The sequence below is a fragment of the Aureobasidium subglaciale genome, assembly GCF_000721755.1.
Source record: "Aureobasidium subglaciale EXF-2481 unplaced genomic scaffold scaffold_5, whole genome shotgun sequence".
In the NCBI taxonomy this organism is placed as follows: domain Eukaryota; kingdom Fungi; phylum Ascomycota; class Dothideomycetes; order Dothideales; family Saccotheciaceae; genus Aureobasidium; species Aureobasidium subglaciale.
The window spans coordinates 527,184-545,863 of NW_013566990.1; the positions used below are offsets into that span (position 1 = coordinate 527,184).

At 51.9% G+C, this 18,680-nt stretch overlaps 7 protein-coding genes across 7 annotated transcripts; 2 read left to right on the plus strand and 5 right to left on the minus strand.

Moving 5' to 3' along the window:
- Positions 1–25: 25 nt before the first annotated feature.
- AUEXF2481DRAFT_37890 (uncharacterized protein) lies at positions 26–1,285 on the minus strand. The gene has a single exon (XM_013490429.1). It carries the CDS (start codon positions 1,277–1,279, stop codon positions 302–304), a length of 978 nt encoding a protein of 325 aa, XP_013345883.1. The 5' UTR covers positions 1,280–1,285; the 3' UTR covers positions 26–301.
- Positions 1,286–3,244: 1,959 nt separating this feature from the next.
- Positions 3,245–4,114, minus strand: AUEXF2481DRAFT_27619 (uncharacterized protein; the record flags this gene model as incomplete). The annotated part of the gene is made up of 2 exons (XM_013490337.1): positions 3,245–4,017; positions 4,069–4,114. 2 exons carry the CDS (start codon positions 4,112–4,114, stop codon positions 3,245–3,247), a joined length of 819 nt encoding a protein of 272 aa, XP_013345791.1.
- Positions 4,115–4,631: 517 nt separating this feature from the next.
- Positions 4,632–6,116, minus strand: AUEXF2481DRAFT_3190 (uncharacterized protein; the record flags this gene model as incomplete). Its single annotated transcript, XM_013490231.1, has 1 exon — positions 4,632–6,116. One exon carries the CDS (start codon positions 6,114–6,116, stop codon positions 4,632–4,634), a length of 1,485 nt encoding a protein of 494 aa, XP_013345685.1.
- A 606-nt stretch (positions 6,117–6,722) lies between these two features.
- AUEXF2481DRAFT_37893 (uncharacterized protein) lies at positions 6,723–10,727 on the minus strand. Its single transcript, XM_013490430.1, has one exon. The coding sequence runs from the start codon at positions 10,462–10,464 to the stop codon at positions 6,799–6,801; it is 3,666 nt and encodes a 1,221-aa protein (XP_013345884.1). The 5' UTR covers positions 10,465–10,727; the 3' UTR covers positions 6,723–6,798.
- A 167-nt stretch (positions 10,728–10,894) lies between these two features.
- AUEXF2481DRAFT_3192 (uncharacterized protein) lies at positions 10,895–12,394 on the plus strand (the record flags this gene model as incomplete). The annotated part of the gene is made up of 1 exon (XM_013490232.1): positions 10,895–12,394. One exon carries the CDS (start codon positions 10,895–10,897, stop codon positions 12,392–12,394), a length of 1,500 nt encoding a protein of 499 aa, XP_013345686.1.
- Positions 12,395–13,284: 890 nt separating this feature from the next.
- AUEXF2481DRAFT_593634 (glycoside hydrolase family 5 protein) lies at positions 13,285–15,022 on the plus strand. Its single transcript, XM_013490592.1, has 3 exons — positions 13,285–13,630; positions 13,685–13,961; positions 14,015–15,022. Exons 1-3 carry the CDS (start codon positions 13,553–13,555, stop codon positions 14,689–14,691), a joined length of 1,032 nt encoding a protein of 343 aa, XP_013346046.1. The 5' UTR covers positions 13,285–13,552; the 3' UTR covers positions 14,692–15,022.
- A 654-nt stretch (positions 15,023–15,676) lies between these two features.
- AUEXF2481DRAFT_106390 (uncharacterized protein) lies at positions 15,677–18,353 on the minus strand. Its single transcript, XM_013490593.1, has 3 exons — positions 17,502–18,353; positions 17,009–17,329; positions 15,677–16,952 (listed from the first exon to the last, which is right to left on the minus strand). Exons 1-3 carry the CDS (start codon positions 17,916–17,918, stop codon positions 16,173–16,175), a joined length of 1,518 nt encoding a protein of 505 aa, XP_013346047.1. The 5' UTR covers positions 17,919–18,353; the 3' UTR covers positions 15,677–16,172.
- Positions 18,354–18,680: the final 327 nt, after the last annotated feature.

Below are 18,680 nucleotides of genomic sequence, written 5' to 3' on the forward strand. Positions count from 1 at the left end.
CATTTTTCGATTTCTATTCTTCAGAGATTCTGCAGATCTCGGTCGCACACTATTCTAAATGGGAACATATCAGGGGGGTATTGCATCCCAAACTTCCTTTCATCCTCCAAGTATAGTTTACATATGACAAAAGGAAATAAATGGTTAGGGTATTACAAGGCTTTGGATCTACTACGATCCAATGTGGCCATCAGAGCTCTCAAGAGAGCATCAAGAAGAGTTGAAGTATTTGGGGGTCGGCGTTAAGGAGAGTGATGTGTGCCAGACGCATCAAAGGCATCGTGAAATGAGATCCTCAAATTTAAAGGATAAGGGCGGCGACACCAGCCATGGCGGCAGCGAAGCCCATACCGTTCTTGGTAGCGGCACCAGTGAAGGTAACAACGCCGCTGGTAGTAGGAGTGTACTTGACAACGGTGCTGGATGCCTTGGTGGTACCGGGAACAAGAGTGGCAGGAATGGTCTCGGCGGGCTTGGTGGTTCCATTCTCGACGGTGGCGGGAACGGTCTCAGCAGGCTTGGTCGAGGCAGGAACGGTGGTTCCGGGAACAACGACGGTGCCGGGCTGGCCAACACCGGAGCTGATGGGGCAGACGGTGGTGTAGAGAGAGACGACAGCGGTAACGGTGGCCTTGTTGCATCCGTTGGCACCGCAAGTGGTGGTGACATGCTCCTCGGTTGAGTAAACAGTCGAGGTGGTGTAGCCGTTGGCACCGGGTCCGTTCAGGACGGGGACCTGGACGGTCTTGGTGGTAACGGCAGTAGGCTTGCCAGCACCGGGACCAGCAGTAGGGCACTGGTAAACAGTGACGACCGAAGGAACGTATTGGCAGGCAGTGCAGACAGTCTTGGTGATGACAGCACCGGCACCAGCGCCACCAGTAGGAATGGCAGAAACGGGGCAGACGGTGGTATAGGCAACAACAACCTCAGTGACGGTGGCAGCAACGCAAGGAACACCAGGGGCGCAAGACTGAATGGTCTTGGTGGTGGTCGAGTAGACGGTGCTGGTGGTCAGGGGAGTGGTGGTGATGGTCTGGGTGACACCGGCATCGGTGACGGTCAAGGTGGAGACAATGGGAGTGGCATCAGGGGTCTCGTTGACGATGATGGCAGCATCGGTGTTGGCATCAGCGAAAAGAGACTCGATGTTGCTGTAGAAAGTGCAAGTCCCCTGGACACGGTTGTAGACGGTACCAACGCAGTTGCCAAGAGCAGTGCAAGAGTCAATGCAGTCAATGATCCAGTCGTTGCCGAAGGTGGACTGACGTCTGATCATGCGGGCCTTGCGGGAAGAGAGGACGGTACCCTCAATGTTGAGGCCGCAGTTGATGAGGTACTCGGTGCCATCGTTGTTCTGGAGAACTTGGTCGTTGTACTGAGGGCAGATGATGGACTCGGCATCGGGGAAGGTGCCGTTGGTTCCAGGGTTGTTGGGGGTGGCGGTCACGGAAGTGCCGTTGTTGGTGGTAGTAGGGAAAGTAGCTCCGGTAGAAGTGCTGTTGGCAGCACCAGTGGGGAAGGTAGCTCCGGTGGAGGTGGTGCCGTTGGTGGGGTTGGTACCGTTGTTACGGCCAACGACAGTGGCGAAGGTGGTACCGGGGGCTGCAACTTTCGAGTTTGCATCGATGGAGCTGAAGAAAGTGCAGGTCTCAGTGTTGGAGTTGAATGCGGTACCGACACACTGGGTGTTGGCAGCACAAGTGGAAAGGCACTCGGGGAGAGTGTTGTCGGCTCTCTTGGAGAGAACGATGTCAAGAGCGATCTGGACACCAGAGTAGGTGACGTCGACCTCAAGAGCGAAGGTAACACCTCCAATGGAGATGACCGAAGGAGAGGCACCAGTAGCAGTGGAAGATGCGCTGGAGCCAGTGGAAGAGACACCGCCAGTAGAGGTGGCGGTAGAGTTGGCGCTTGAGCCAGGGCCGGAACCGGCACCAGCAGTGCTGGAGCTGATAATGCTGGAGCTGCCAGTACCGATAGGGACAGAGGCACTGCTGGAAGACAGCTGGCTAGAGCTGCTCGAGCTGTTGGTCATGGGGAAGCTCTCCTGGCGGCGGTAGGCCACGTTGGCGGAGGCGAAGCTCGAAAGCGACAGAGCAGCGACGGCTGCAGAGATGAACGAAGGCATTATGATTGTTGTCGTGTGTTGTAGTTAGTCCGAATTATTAGGTATACAAACACAAGAGTCCCCTTGAACGAGAGTGGGTAGTCGATGAGCGAAAGTAATCGTGGATGAGAAGAAAGAAGTGGCTTGTTGGTTGCTGAGGGCTGGTTATATACAGGTCGCTGGTCGTCAGTCGCTCCAGCAAAGAAGGTTTGCTGTTTTTACCAACCTCTCGAGAGCTGGTTATTTACCTTGGAAACAGTTGACTTACCGTTGAGGTTCTGGTTGCTAAAGATGGAGACCGTTGCCAAATCGATAAATTTCTACTGGAACGTTGCAGCTTTCAGATTGAGACGGGCAAGACACTCGTAATCCCACACCCGCCATCACACAATCGTGATGCGCCGCAAGACGACGGTTGAAACAGACGCAACGAATAACAGAAACGCAAGGCGTGAGAGGCGTCTATTACGTGTATGTCAAAAAAGTATATGGCTGATAGAATTGATGGTGCCAGGCACGAGGTGAAGTCGAGAGAAGCAGGCACGCCCTGCCGCAGCATGTGGCAGATCTCCCGAATCCCGTGCTGTCAACCCAGCCATGCCATAAAGCTTGGCAAAAACGTTAGTTTATTGTTTCTTGTCGTGCAACCCTCATGCTCCGATCACTCGTGCTGCGGCAAGGAACGAGCAAAATCACATGTCGATCGTTATGATGATGCGTCATCGCAGCAATAACGAACCTGCAGATCCCAAGACTATTGGCTCCTGCTCCACCGTCCAAACACTTCGCCTCTTGTCCCGCTGCAGGAACAGGCACACTACTGTACGGGCGTAGGATTGAGCTCCGCAATCCCCGTTGCTCACGACGGAGATATTCGTCCTATCGCGAGCAGTCGAGTAAGACAATGACGCCCTTCACAATGCAATTCTCACTGAGGCGAGGTAATGATCGTGCAGGATCGTCTTGTTGAGCCATCCTGATACGACTATTCCAGTTTGTATTGAATCTATTCTGGTGTCCCTCGTGCTTGTGGGAGTACTGTTGTCTCCATATCGAGGCCAAGGTCCTGTGCAAGGTACGAGAAACCGCCCACTGTCGCAGATTGAGTCGACGATATCGCTTATGATATACCCATCAACCGATGGCAGCGTCAAAAATGGCGTACATGCCTGAGTGTGCTAACCCGCCTTTATCCTGTTGTGGTGTAGCTTTTCCTTTGAACCACATACGATGGTAATCCACACCGACTGAGCTCCACCCCAGCTTTTCGAAAAGCTCTACCGCATGAGGATTGCCATCCCAGATCTCAGCCGTTATTGTATGGGCTCTCGGATCTTCCACTCTGGGGCACGATATTACCGAGTTGGTTGAGGTATTTTCAATCCTTCCCATGGCGTGCTCCATCGAAGCAAGGACAATCCTACGTGCAGACTCTTGGTCTGTTGCGTACACCGGACCTAAGCGATATCCTTGAGGAACCTCACGCACAACCGTCCAAGCACGGATGTCAGCGGTTTTCGTGGCACCTTCTCCACCTAACAGAGCCAGCCCGAACACATCTGATCTGCTGAAAAACTTTTCGCCCCAAAGTCGGTTGCGTTTGAATCCTGTATGATCGAGATCGCTTTCTGCGAGCAGGTGGTATGGGACATCCTTGATGTCGATCAGTCGCAGGTTCGTGTCAGGGTCATGTGATGTGCCATGATCAATATTGGTTGATGTGTTCCAAGACATACAGCGAAGTTTGCCGAGCGGAGATTCAACAAATCCTCGACGTTCGTAAGTAGTCTTTTGTTCAACCACTGCATCCAATCCGATGATGGAAGTGTTTTTGCTTTTGAACTCTTGCAACACTGCCTCAAACAGAGCGCTCCCATAACCTTTCCCTTGGCATTTTGGTTGCACAACTATATGTCATTAGCAGAAGACTAAAAGTTTGAGAGATGGGGGGTTCATACCAAACAGTGTGACCCAACCAGTTAAGTTGTCGTACAGTGTTGGCATGCAGTGCCCCACGGGTTCATTACATCCGCCAGGAACCGCAACAAGCAAACCTCGAGAACGCGATGCCGAAATGTACGACTCCAGATCATGAAAGGAGCGGTTCTGGAGATAGTTGACAGTCAGACTCTTTGCTTCTTTCACAGCACAGGAACAGGAAGGGATTCACCCAGCCTAGAGATGTCATCAATGGCCACCATAGATCCATCGCTTCCTCGAGATCTTTGGCGGGTCGCACAAGAACATCTCTATTGTCGAATCCCATCATTTCGTGATCAAAGTATGAACTCGGTGTTTGAGTTGACAGTCGAAGTCAACGATCAACAAAATCTCGAGAGCAAGAAGGACATCGCTCAACCTCATGTGCAGAAGTGAAAGCTGTCTAGTCATAAGCCCCACTTTGATCGACAGTCGTGCATGTATAGTGGGTAATACATGAGTTGCCAGCAACTCTAACTTTCGCTCGAAAGTCGTATGTAGCATCATCCATTTCTTCGGTGGAGGACGTGACCTGTCCAGCTCACCGCAACTTGACACCTGCTTGGACGAACCCCGCTTTCAGAAGGTTTACGCGGTCTCTTCGACCTTGCATCAATACCTCGAACTGCTGTCCTGTACAATTATTCGTGTCGAACTCCATCAAATCAATATCACTCAGCCGCATCTCTTGAAGATATGGGAAGTTTTGCCTAAGCTTGGCCAACATGCTCTCCAAATAGGGCACGATAGTCAGAGTGCATATATCAATGGTGATACTCTCAAGACTGCTTGGCAACATGTCTCTAAAGGGTGATGCAGGTACAACCAAGTTCATCTCATCAATCATGTTCTCAAATCCCAAGAGAGTAGTTTGCAGGACATCAAGCTTTTTGAGCGAGGTAAACTTCTTGAGTGATCCGATCGACACACAGGTGCCTTCGGAGCCGGTGAATTCCTCGGTAGCTAGTTGAGAGGACATATCAGCACCCAGTGTGAGCTCTTCAAGCGTTTGACGACTGCCTTCCAGTGCTTCTCCAATGGTGTTCCACGAGAAACCTGGTATGTAAATGAGTTCTGGCTGGAAGTCGCAAACAAATGCTTCTAATTTGGTACAGCGTTTCAGAATCTGCATCAACTTCATCGGATGAATGTAGGATAATCCGAGTGTAAGGTCGGTAAGATGCGACTCCTCTTCATTCAGAGGATACTCTTCTGAGAGCTTCCGGTATGAGCCGTAGTTGTCGCTCTCAACCCAGAAGACCTTTAGTTTGGGAAGACCAATGAATGGTAAGAATGGATCGATCTCAAAACCATACTCGGCAGATTCTGGTAGTGTTGGTATCAGATTTCTTTTATGAACCATGATACAGTCCAATCGGTGAAAGTGCTTAGAGGGGTCCCATCCGGCCGAAGCTGCGAGTAGTCTTGGCCAGAAGTATCTTGGAGAGGCATGTGTAAGATTTAGACTCAGGTGTGGCATGGAAAACTCGATTCGCTCTAGGTTCGGCGTTAAGCTCATCAAGAGAGCGATTTCTGCAGCTTCTTCACCGGCATCGAGTGCTTCTTTCCACTCGTCGCCAAGGATCGAGACATTGGCGTACTTGCTGTAAAGACTGTGCAACTCCGGTGAAAAGTGCGTATCGCAAACGCGAGCGGTGCAGGCAGGAAATTTACTCTTCGCAGCATGCTGCAGCTCTCGCTCAGGATAGTGTCGCCAAGCACCAATGTAGAGTGAGCAAACATGTTTCAAGAGTTCCGGTCGTCTAAGTACCGTGGTGAGGAATTTCCGGAAAGAGTAGTGTGCCACAGGATTCGAAGTAGAGTCAGGTCTTGCATAGTTCTGATATAGCAAAGGCTCGGCGATACTTTTTATTTGTCGTGAGACTTTGCAAAGCTGGGCAAGGGCTTTCCAGCTGTTGCGGTGGTATGTATTCTGCTCGACATTGTCGTAGTGAATGAGGTCTGGAGTCGTCGCAAGTTGTTTAAATACCAGTCGAATCACTTCAACCGGAAGTCTTTCGAGCATCTCGTCGCAGTGGTGATACACCGTCGTCTTTGTCGTGTACCAAGATGGCAAGAAGACAAATTTGGCGCATTTGTTGCCCCGACAACTGACCGCCAAGTACCGTGCAAGCGGTGTGACCCTGGATATGTGTACATTGCCATCGATAGGCAGCATAAGATCCTCTTAAAGTGTGGCAAGTGTCCAGCGTAAGTGGAGACTAATAACGATGGTCCTGATACACGTGAGAAGCTACCATTTCGAGAAAAATTAGAGCCCTGGGACCTCGAGAGCTGATTCAAAACTGCTGACAATGCTTCAATACCGCTGCAGCAGGACAGCTCGTAATCTTCTGAACTTGAAATCCGGGAAAACCCAAACTCATCAACTCAGATCCCGCCCGCAGACACTCGGATCTATACTCGAGACAACCTATACATGAGGGTACTCTCAGACATGGCTATGACAATGTAGTTGGCGTGGCCCAACCGCTGATTGTGTATTTACATCGTGGTCGGTGGAAAATGGGAACACCCTGTCTCGATACCATGACGCCATATCAAGCGGCGATCGCACGCGTATAAGACGCGTTTGTTCACACAAAAAACTGCTTGTTCACAGACACTAAAGCTCCGCACATGATGCTAACTTGTCATGCAACACAATGTTGCACTGGATATCATATTCTATTTGTACTAAGGATCTCTTAGAATGCTACTCTCGTTCTCATCTCACCAATCTTCTTCTCCACCTCTCTGACAGTACGGTCCAAGTCACCAGCGATCCTCTCCTTCTTATCTCTGCTCAGCAAGAAGTATCTCTCGCAGAGGTCACCATCAATACATCCCTTGACGGGAATGTAGTAACTTCTGTACATCAGATGATCACGTCCACATATCGGTGCGTCCTCAGTGCGCAGATGTTGCTCCAGGCTGCCAAAGAAATCCACGTCTTCTCTGTCCATGAAGGGCACAAAGACACCCAGAGTCCCTTGAAGACCAGCCCAGAAGATCACTTCTTGACCGCCGGGTACCAAAGTTGTCTTCTGCATCGACATAGGGATGTCTTGTACAAAGTCGTGGAATTGCAGAGCGAGACGGTGAGGAGTACCACCAAGATATGCCTTCTCGTTCGCGAGGAATGACGCTGCTCCAGGTTCGTCCGCTTCGTCAGATGCAGATTTCGGACAGCGTACAGCCCACACATTTCCGAACTTGTCTCCACCAGCGACAGTATCGTAGTCGAGCATGGTGAAGCAAGTTGTCCAACGAGCAATTACGTCATCGGCAAATGGTGTGAGTTTGTTGTCCTTGTGATTGTAGACGATGTAGCAAACCGACTCTTGCACATCACCGACAACAATACGTGAGCCTTGTGTCTTCATACCGATGATCTGAGTGCCAGGTGTGCGACAGCGGGCCTTACGTAACAAAGCCTTCATACCCAGATCGTAGATGAATACCTCGTTTCCAACAGCGAGCGCAAGACGACCCTGGAAGGGCATGAGCGCACGAACCGGCTTCTCGAAATCCGTCTTGTGAATCAGCTCAAGCTCGTTACCTGGATCCAACACTCGATATACATGTACCGAACCAGTAGGTTTGGGCGAGCTTGGTGTCGGCGCACCAGATGGGATGTTCTTTCCGGTACCAACAAGCAAAAAGACTTCACCGTCTTGGTTCTCAAAGGCTACCATATCACAACACAAAGCAGCCTCATTCGAATCAAGGTCGACTGTGTATGCAACGCCGTCTTTCTCATCTTCAGCTGTCGGGTCAACCACCTGAATACACGACGCCCAACCGGGACCTCGTGGCCAGCCGAACTGCTCACTTGGACCCATCTGCTTCTTATCTTCTTCTGATCTTGTCGGGTCAGCAAGAAGTGTTTCCCTAGCCTGCTTGCTAAGTACGTTTTGATCTGATTGAATGACTGAGAAGTAGCGGTATTCTGGGTGCCTACAGAAATCGCGAGGAGTGTGTTTGAGCGGGATCGATTTTGTGAGAATGTTGTTAGAAGTGTCTCCGATGCTGAAGACGAAGATTTCTGCACCACGTAGTGCAACGATCGACTGCCTGACTGATGTTTGTCCCTTGCGGCCAGCCACTCTAGACCTCAACATGCTTGCGCAGTTGAAAGAGTGGTAGTCAAGAGGGGTCAGTAGCAGCTCCTTGGTTTCGGGATGGGGATATGAGAGGAAAGTCTTGGCGCCGCAAGCAAGCACAGCAGGACTATCGTTGACGGCGACTGGGTAAAGCTTGGCCTCGTCAGCACCCAAGAAGCGTGAGCGTACATCGCCAAGTTCGCCAGTGACCTCGTCCAAGACTGCACGTAGGTAGAGACCAGAGAAGAGGCCAACGTGGACGAAGTTGGTCATACCTGTCGAGTCTTCCATTGGCAAGATTTCGATAGATCGAGGAGGCGATGTAAGCGACTGGATGGACTGGGACTTGAGCATCTCACCACCAGGGTCAAGAGAGTAGACACGAATAGTCGAATCGTCGCACCCAACAACGAGGAACGGTGCTCTGACACGACCCTCAGGAACATCACCCATACTCATGGCTTGAACCACACCTGAAACAGTCAAGACATCGGCACCTTGCTCATACTCTTGGATTCTCCTGCCGTCCTGTGAGACCTCAAAGTACAGAAGCTCGCCAGAGCTGAGCGCTAGACACAACTGTTGGTGATTATTCGTGGCTTTGATGATAGTACGATGCGCTGGGCACCTCCAATCTTCTTGCGGGCTATCGGGACCAGTATAGAAACGGAAGCCTCTGTCCCAGACTTGCAGAATACCAGTGTCACCCATGAGACCCATGTGGATAGTGGTGACTTCCTTGTGCAGACCGTGATCGGAAACTTCGTGGGTATTCTCACCAACTTCCAAGAAAAGTGTGGCATCGCGGAAACCAAGGACAATGTATTTGTCCGCCTCCGAGAAACGATCATCCGAGACAACCCAAAGATTGTTGGGCTGATCGGGCAGTTCGGCGCGAGTCTGTTCGCTAACGCTCAGGCCATGGCTGACGACCTTGAAAGAACTGCGAGTACCGGTTCCAGCTGTGCTATAAATCTTCCAATCATCACCACCGGTAATGTCCTGTACCACAGTCTTGCGTTGAGGATGCATACTGGCGACGGTTGCTGATTGGTCAACATTGTCGTAGTCGTGAGGGAAGAAGTAAGATATTTCCTGGGAGGTGCTGTCGGTAAGAGGGTCGATGTTCATGCCTAGGTTGAGGAAGCGATAGAAGTGACTGTCGCCATTTTCTGCTGCGACGAAGAGGTAACCAGATTTCAGGATGCACATGGTCGAGGCAATAGGGAAGGTGTCGAAATAGCGTAGCTCGATACTTCCAACCTCGCCAGTCTTACGGCCTTGATCGTCCTCGACAAGATCCATGGTAAGCTTGAACAAGTCACCGTCTTCAGTTTGCAGGAGATGGAAGAAGCCAGCCTTGAAACGATGTACGACACCAGCAACAATGCGTCTCTCGCGATCGGGGTTCTCAAGACCACCCCTGCGACGAGGAATGACCAGCGTGTGAGGCTCCTGCATGGGATGTCTATAAGTGATTTTTCCCAGAGAACAGACGACGACACCGCTGGGACCGTCAGCACCACCGGGGACGGGGAACAGCTTGTTTGCTGAATAGTCGACAGCGTCGGCCCACTCGCGGACAACATGGTTGAGGCCGAGATCGACACGGTAGTAGACGAGAAGCTTCTCGCGAATATCGTAGGACTCGTTTGTCGGGTCCTGATCGCTGTCTGTGTAGTCGACCTCGAGGGCAGCGAAGACGGGATTCTGGAAGTTTGTGTCGACAGGGCAAATGTCGAAGGTCAAGGTCTGCGGGCGGTTGACTTCTTGAGGCGATGAGATTGTGACCTGCTGTTCCGAGTTGCGATTCAGAATGTAGACGACCTTGTTCTTCTCGACAGAGGCGAACATGCAGCATCGACCGCGTGGGTCAGACGCGAGGTATTGGCCAGGGATGGTGCGACGGATGCCAGACTTGCCGAAAGTCTCAAGGTGGACGCGTTCGAAGCGGTTCTTCTCGTCGTCATACTGGAGGAGGGAGACACGTCCAGAGTCGGAGGATACGATGATCAGGTCGCGAGGGGTACCGGGGACCCTGCAGGATGACAGGTTGCGTAGGATGCCAAAGGCGTTGTGCGTGAGGATGGTGCGGATCTGGTCGGTGTCCTTGTCAATGGTCAACAGACTCAGTCTCTCCCCCTGAGCCAGGATGACTTGCTGCTCTTTCGGCCTGCTTGCGACGAAGTTGCCGACAATAGCATGCGTGATGACTCCAGCAGGTTGCAGGGTGAGCGAGTACATGCTCATATTCGAGGTGATGGACATGATGGGCGGTGGGTGGTGAGCGACCCTCGAGGGTGCTCGGCGGGACTGAAGGAACTACTTTTGTATAGTCGTCGAATCGTCAAGGTCGTGGAGAGGCGCGCGAGCTGGTCCTACAAGTTGCGCCGAGAGATTGAGGGCGGAGATAGATGCGCAAAGACCAGGAAAGAGCACAAAGAGGACAAGACCAAACAGCGCAGAGTACAGGCGCGTTCAAGATGGCGTCCACCTAGAGAGTGGTATAAGGTAGTTACAGAAGTAGATGGGTCGGTATAGAAAAGTCGACGGCGGCTCACAGCTCGCAACGCCGGGCCAAGACATGCAAAGAGCTCGGGCCGCCCGCTGTTGAATCGCTGCATCATGGAGTCGAAAGTTGATGGCACTGGGCACTGGGCAGCAGACGAAAGACACCGGATCAATCCACCACATCAGCATGGCTTCCCTGTCGTCGGCTTCAGCGTGCAGACAATGCCTGGCGCGCGTCGCCCTTCCGCGCTCAAGGCCTCCGACTCGTCTCTTTTCAGCATCCACATCGGCACAACCGGCCTTGTCGTCGTCCAAGAGAATATCGAGAAGCCAAAGGCGCCTGTCGACGAGTGCGCCCAGACCTCAGCTTGCTCAATTGAGACGTGACTCGCCTGCTCTCCAACACCGTCCTGAAGAGATTGCTGGCGACCGTAGCCGCGAGCTCCTCCAACCCGGGAACCTATTCCACTCCTTCAGTGACTCGCCCTCTCCCGTCATTCGCAAGCGCGCCGCCTTCATCAAGCAAAATGCATACTGCCCCCACCCAGACCACTCCGCCACACGTCAACCGACCAGCCCCGATGATGTCGAAGTCCGAAAGACTGGCTCCATGCCGCCTGCACATGTCCGCTACGAATGTCCGGACTGCGGAGTCCCCGTAGCCTGCTGCGAGGAACATTTGGCAGATGACTACGAGGCCCACCTGGCCATCTGTGACACGCTACGCGAGATCAATGAAGACGACCACGACCTTGTGTCTGGCCGCTTCTTCCCAGAGTTCGAGTACCCTGGCCCACAGATCGACGAGGCCCAGGTCAACTTGACCAACTGGGACACCATGCTGTACTCGCGCGAGTTCAACGCCATCAACGACGAGCGCAGTCTCCGCCAGGCCACTCGTCTCCTCACATACCCCGCTACCGTTGGTAGTATTCTCCATGAACTGAGTCCTTACAACGTGCGCAACCGCCTCACACCAGAGGGTCTGAAGAGTTTCACCGCCCTGCAATACACCTTGCATCCTCCTCGTTCGGGTGCTGGCGATGGCATCAAGGGTCTACGTCCCACTGCTCCGCCTGTCCGCCTGTTCTGTATTGGCGCTCGCGCTGAATCTTCCTTGCCGCGTGAGGTATGGCAGCAACTAGCCTGGCTCTTCCCCCGCTCTACCTTCCACCTGATCTTCATCGGCCCTGAAAGTATGGCTAACCGAGACGACGAATATCCTCTGCCTCCCCGCACTCCTCAGAACCCCTTCGGCGCTATCGTCGAGGATCGCATCAGCCACCAGCTGAAGGTCACCACCTACGTCGAGTACTTCCACACCTTGCACAACGCCCAAGCCTTTTATCCATATGACCCCTACTTTGACGCCTTTGTCCTTTTCCACCCTGGTCTAGGCCACCCTGCCAGCTCTCACGAGTGGCAAGACACTATCCGCCCACTACTGGACACCAAAGTGCCCATCATTGCCACCGGCTATACGGACTACGATATGAAGCGCGACATTGATTGGGTGCGCAACACTGTCGGCGATGAAATGGACATCCTGCTCGAGCCTGGCGAGAACCGTTTCCGTAGCTTACGCTGGGATCTCAACGATCTCGACCCTCAGGACGTCAGCGCTGGCAACTGGGGTGTCTGGGCCTTCAGGGGCAAGAGATACGAGACCCAAATGCGTGATTCGTAATTGTGTACAAACATCATCTTGTGTATATAGCTGTATTTCTACTTGTGATCGGGAAAACGACCCAACTTCCTCCTCCCTTTCTACCATCCCTGCACCGATCTGAGGCACTTCTCATCTTGTTCTCTCCGGCTGCGCTGAAAGAGGAAGCCACCGCAACCGAACACGACCGCCCTTGATCTCGACCTGATGAGCAATCAGGAAAAGACACCAGGCGAGAACACTTTACTAACGTGTTTGGCACCGACGGCGTTCCGGCCCGCAAACCGTTTCGAATCCCTCCTGCTTCTTGCTTCTCTCCCGCTCTTTCGCATGACTTGCACATGGATGTGGAGAACAACACCTCTCCACTTGCACGCGAGATTGAACAGCTGACGGCATGAACGATCAATCAAGTAACAGGCAGAAGTGGTATCGGCATCTTATGGGTGAGTTCGTGCGAGTTTCACTTTACAAAAAATCCCCAAGTCTGGAGGGTCAAGACATGCTGTGCTTGTGTTTCAGGCCCCATATAAAGTTACGCCACTCCCGCTGCTCGCTTGCAGAAACAAAGAACCCATCATCGACCACCGGTGGAACAGTCCTCTCCCCTGCTTCCTGTCATTTCGGACACGCTTTTGCTGTGGGTCTTGATGCTCTAAGCCGCAACGGATGCCCACTGCGATGTGATCCTTCCCAAGAGACTGAAGGGCAAGCTCAGGGCATGCAGAGCTAATCTCGAGTGACAGGTCCGAGACACTATGCACAATTTATGGTGTTTTGAATTCTTCCACGCGATGTGATGCTCATCCCGATCCTCGACCAGGTTCATACTAACGTCAAAATGCTTGTCTCGCCTTTATCAACGTTTAGGCTTCTAGGGCTTTAGTCTATGTTGCAGCACAGTAGTCTTCCATCACCCCTCTCTAGATCTTAGCGTTGCTTCATTAATGTATTCCAGACAGTCGACCATGCTTAATCGAGGTTGCAGTCGCCATCTTTCGGCCGCGACATCCGCTTTTGCATAGGTAGGTATCCATATATAAGAGCTCTGGGATCTGTCTTGTCATTCTCTTCTCTCCGACAAGCACTCTTGACATTTTGTCTTTCGTTCATTCTTCTCACCCCCTTCTTTCAACCTAGCGTGCCATTCTTTTCGCGCTCTTTACATTCTACATCAAGATGAAGTACTCTACTTTCGTCGTCGCCGCGGCAGCTGGTACTGCCGCAGCTGCTTCTGCTCCTGCATACGCCCAATGTGTATGTGATGGTCTTTCCATCTGCCTCTGTCCCTAGATGCTGACTCGTTCTTAGGGTGGCCAAGGTTTCTCTGGTGCTGTTGACTGTGTCACTGGCTACCACTGTGCTGTTCAGAACGACTGGTATTCCCAGTGCGTACCTGGTGCTGGCTCCAGCTCTCCTGCCTCTACAGCCAAGGCCGTCACCTCGGCCAAGGCCACCACCTCGGCCAAGGCCACCACCTCGGTCAAGGCTACCACTACTCAGGCTCCCTCCAAGGCCCCTGTCAGCACCAGCAAGGCTGTTGTCACTTCTGCTACTTCCTCTGCTAGTTCCAAGGGCAAGGTCAAGTGTATGTGAAACGGATGTGTATTGATTGATAGACCTCCATTGACATTCATGCAGACGCCGGTGTCAACATTGCAGGCTTCGATTTCGGTATCGATACCAACGGTGGTTCTTCCGGCTCTTACGTCGACCCCGGAACCACTGGTCAAGCCCAGATGAACCACTTTGTCAAGGATGACAAGCTCAACGCTTTCCGTATCCCCGTTGGCTGGCAATACCTCGTCAACAACAACCTTGGTGGTAACCTCGACTCCACTTTCTTCGCCAAGTACGACCAGCAGGTGACCTACTGTTTGAACTCTGGTGCAGCCCTCTGTATCCTTGATCTCCACAACTATGCTCGTTGGAACGGCCAGATCGTGGGCAGCAGCGGCGGTCCTACCAACGCTCAGTTCGCCTCTGTCTGGTCCCAGCTGGCTACCAAGTACGCTTCCAAGCCCAAGGTCGCCTTTGGCATCATGAACGAGCCCCACGACCTTCAGGATGTCAACGCTTGGGCCACCACCGTTCAAGCTGCCGTCACCGCCATCCGTAAGGCCGGTGCCACCCAGAACATTATCCTGCTTTCAGGCAACGATTGGTCGCATGCTGGAAACAGCGTGTCAGACGGTTCCGCTGCTGCCCTCAACAAGATCACCAACCTCGACGGCAGCAAGACCAACCTTGTCTTCGACGTCCACCAATACTCTGACTCTGATGGCTCGGTAGGTTTTATCGAGGAAAGCTCACGATAGATGAATCATGAGCTTCTCCGTACCCCTGTCTCCCATAAAACAACGCTAACAATACCATTGTATAGGGCACAAACTCCGCTTGTACCACAGACAACGCCTCAATCTTTGAAAACTTCGCCACCTGGCTCCGTAGCAACGGTCGCCAGGCCATGCTCACCGAGGGCGGTGGCTCCAACGACCAGTCCTGCCTTACCAACGTCTGCAAGATGCTCGGCGTCCTCATGACCAACTCCGACGTCTACCTTGGCTGGACCGGCTGGTCTGCCGGCATGTTCGCCACCGACTACGTTCTCTCAGAGGTCCCTAACGGTAGCGCTGGCTCCTACACCGATCAAGCTATTGTCAGCAAGTGTATTGCTGGTGTCTTCAACTCTGCTTAAAGCAGATGTTGAGAAGCGTGGAAGATGTGATGGAGATTCAGTGCTCATTTGAGCAGGGGGTTTGTAGTTTGTTGCGTGTGTGTGTGAGAGAGATGTGGTGTCTACTTCTTTTGTTTACGGACAAGACTTCTTGAAATTCTATTCTTACCAAAACTACTTTTGTGTACATTGTTCGTGCTGTGGATCCAATGACGTGACGCTCTAGGCAGAAATACCCTCATACTCGAGTATGACCCAGCTAAGCGAAGCTGCACTCTTTAGCCCCTGTCAGGAGCGTGGAGCATGTATAACCTTAACAAAAAAAAACTTGTCTTCACAGAGAGCCAGCAACAAAGGCTAGACTGTCCTGTATTGGATGAAGTCAATATTGAGCTTGGAAGTGTTTATCGCGATACACAGGGTGAAGTAAACGTGCAAGATCAACATGTTGTACAGACTGTCTGTTTCGACTCACTCAGGAGGCTAGCTGTCCCTTGAGATCTAAAATCAGCGTTTCCGGCAGACAACATGTCTTATCATAAGCCAGAATATGCTCCGGTAGAGAGCAAAATAGCGTATAGTGCGGACATGGGAAGAAGGCCAGGCGCGAATTAGAGGAGTGGTTCGTCAAGAGAGCTTAACTTCAGTTTGATGTCTTGGTACACAGAATACGTCGGATCTCGCCGAAACGCGATAATGCACACTTCTCAGGCATTCTACAATTCTCTCTCCTATTTCTGCTTGCTAGGGTAGGGGCATGTGATGAGATAGTTTGAGTTTCCGGAGAGGCGATGACCCAAGACATCTGTTCGTTGTTTGCGCTTGGTTGAGGGCGGCAGCATTTGATTCTCAACCGCTCCTAGACGGTATTAGGCCAAGGTGTTAGTCGTTGGTCTACCATAACATGGCTATTCAGCGGGTCTTATGAATCGCTTGGTCAAGCAGGTATCGTACCGGAGCTGTCGTCCGGAGAGCATGATGATGTAGGAAAGGATGGTAGCAGAATCCAGAGATATGAGTACGGACTGCGTACGAGTGCGATGAACAGGAGACTGGTGGAAAACAAAACTTCGTTATGCATGTCAGTATATAAACAGATTAAACGTACAGGTGACAACAGCCTCAAAGCTTAGCCAGTCTGTCCTTGGGTCCTGCCAAAGGGTCGTATGCGGCCACGCTGAGTGTATCTGGCGCGACAGGGGCAGTGTGGGTGTGCAAGCTCCTAACATCTAAAAGCTCTGGTGTCAATTGGTCGACGCTGGTGCAGCCAATCAGACGCATGTTCATCTCCATCTCATCTTTGAGGAGTTGCATCGCACGATCGACACCTGGTAGACCATATGCCGACATGGCATACAGGAAGGGGCGACCGATACCGACGCCCTTTGCGCCAAGACACAAGGCTTTGAGGATATCGGTGGCACGACGAATACCGCCATCGATGTAGACCTCAATTTTGTCCTCAAGTCCAAGACGACGAAGCTCAGGCATTGTCTCTGCAAGGACTTCGATGCCAGATCGTGCAGTGTCCAACTGACGACCTCCGTGATTGGAAAGTACGACTCCATCGACACCTGCAGCGACGGCCCTGATCACGTCTTCGACTCTCTGGACACCCTTTAGCAGGATGGGCATCTTAGTGACACTCTTGAACCATGGAATATCCTTCCACGAAAGCGATGGGTCGATGAAGGACGATATAGCGCGAGCCGCACCTTGACTACGGTCAACATTGTCTCCGCCAGTGTTTTGGACATTACTGCCAACATCCGAAAACTTTGAACGCATATCTTTTTCGCGACGGCCGAGTTGAGGTGCGTCAACAGTGATAAAAAGACCCTTGCAGCCGCGTTTCTCGGCGTGCTCGATAATGCGCTTTGTAATTGCGCGGTCCTTGTTGACCTGTATAGGCATGTTAGTCTGCTGGCTTAGCTCGGAGAAAAAGTTGGTAAAAGTACATAGAGTTGGAGCCACTGGACTTGATCACCCTCGGCAGCATCCACAATCTCATCGAAAGAGCACGAAGCCAAGGTGGGGATCATCTGAATGACATTGTGCTTTTTGGCGCCACGGGTCAAGACGACCTCGCCTTCAGGGTTTCCAAGCTTGCCCAGAGCAGTAGCTGTCACGTAGAAGGGCATGCTGACTTTGGTACCCAGCATGGTCGTCGACATGTCGACTTTCTCAACGTCAACGAGGATCTTCGGTCGGAACCAGATCTTGTGGAAGGCGCTATGATTCTCACGCATCGTGATCTCGTCATCTGCACCCGAGCTGTACTAGAGGTGAAGGTAGCATTAGCAAAGATTACGGAGTGAAATACGGTACTTGTTCAGTGAGGCAGCTCATGGGTTGGGCTCGAGACGAATGAAATGGAGTGTGGACCCTGTTTCATCCTCTCGATCAAACACGCAAGCTGACGCACTGAATTTATACCTTCACCTTACTCACATAAGCCCAAGCAGTTTTCTTCATTACACGCCTTGCGACGGCCTCGAAGTCCATGAGGTTGTAGCATTGCTCGAGAATAGGCATACACTTGATCCGCTCTTGTCTTTCGGCCTCATCGGGATCTTCCTCCTTGGCTTCCTGCTGAACGGTGTTCATGTCGACCTCGCCCAAATGCTTGCTCTTGTCCAGGAACTTGTCAAGTGTGTCGGGAGGGTGGATTGGCTCGTACTCTTCGGTGGCGTCCTTTCCGGCATATTTGAGGATGATCTTGGGGCCACCAGGATGCTCGGGCAGGAACTCGGTCACATCGTAGGCACGACCATGGACGATGACCCAACATGAGTCGGCATTGTTGTGCTTTGCTATTTCTTCGCCAGTCAACTTGACCGCTTGAGCGTTGTTGCTAGGACGATTCATCCCGTCGATGAACTGATGTCGAAACGAGTAGTTCGAGAGGTGCAACAGCAGCTGTGTTGAATGATGGAGGACGAGCGGGCAGCGTTAAAGGAAGGGTGAGAAGCGAGGACGAGAAGTAGACCGACGGGATCGAGATTCAACAAGTAGTCGGTAGTCGGTAGTCTTCCGGCAAGTCGCAGTTCTCTCCTCTTCGGAACAAGGGATATTCAGCCGCAGCCCATAACATGTCACAGTGTCCCCACACTGGACGATGCAGATGCGGAGTTAGCCTTTGTCTTATCCTCGGTATATCTCTGCCCGAACTTTATCTTCTTCTTCTTCTTCTTCTTCCCAAACAGAGCTCATCGTAGAGACTGGGAAGCCATTCTCGTCGTCTGAGTTGTCTGGATAAGCTGCAGACGTCTGTTTGCCATAGCATCCAGATCTGTGCTGTCGTGTTGCTCGAGAAGAGCGAGTCAGCATCAGTTTGAAATTGAGAGAATACACTTACCCCACAAACAATCATCGCGGCTCTGATTGGCCAATACCCGTCCATGACCTGTTTGCTTCTCATTCGCTGTTCCCAACTTCGCTTCTCACTTTTGTAGTTGTCTCAAGGCACAGTACTTTCTACAAATGAAGTGATGTCTCCGGATAGACATTATTTTGCTGACTCCCTTTGCGGGCTTCAAATTCAAGTAACCATCTTGGCTTTTTACAGCTTAATGACAGACTACCTCCATCGGCTCTTACTGGCTTGCATCTGACCTCAAAAGTATTTAT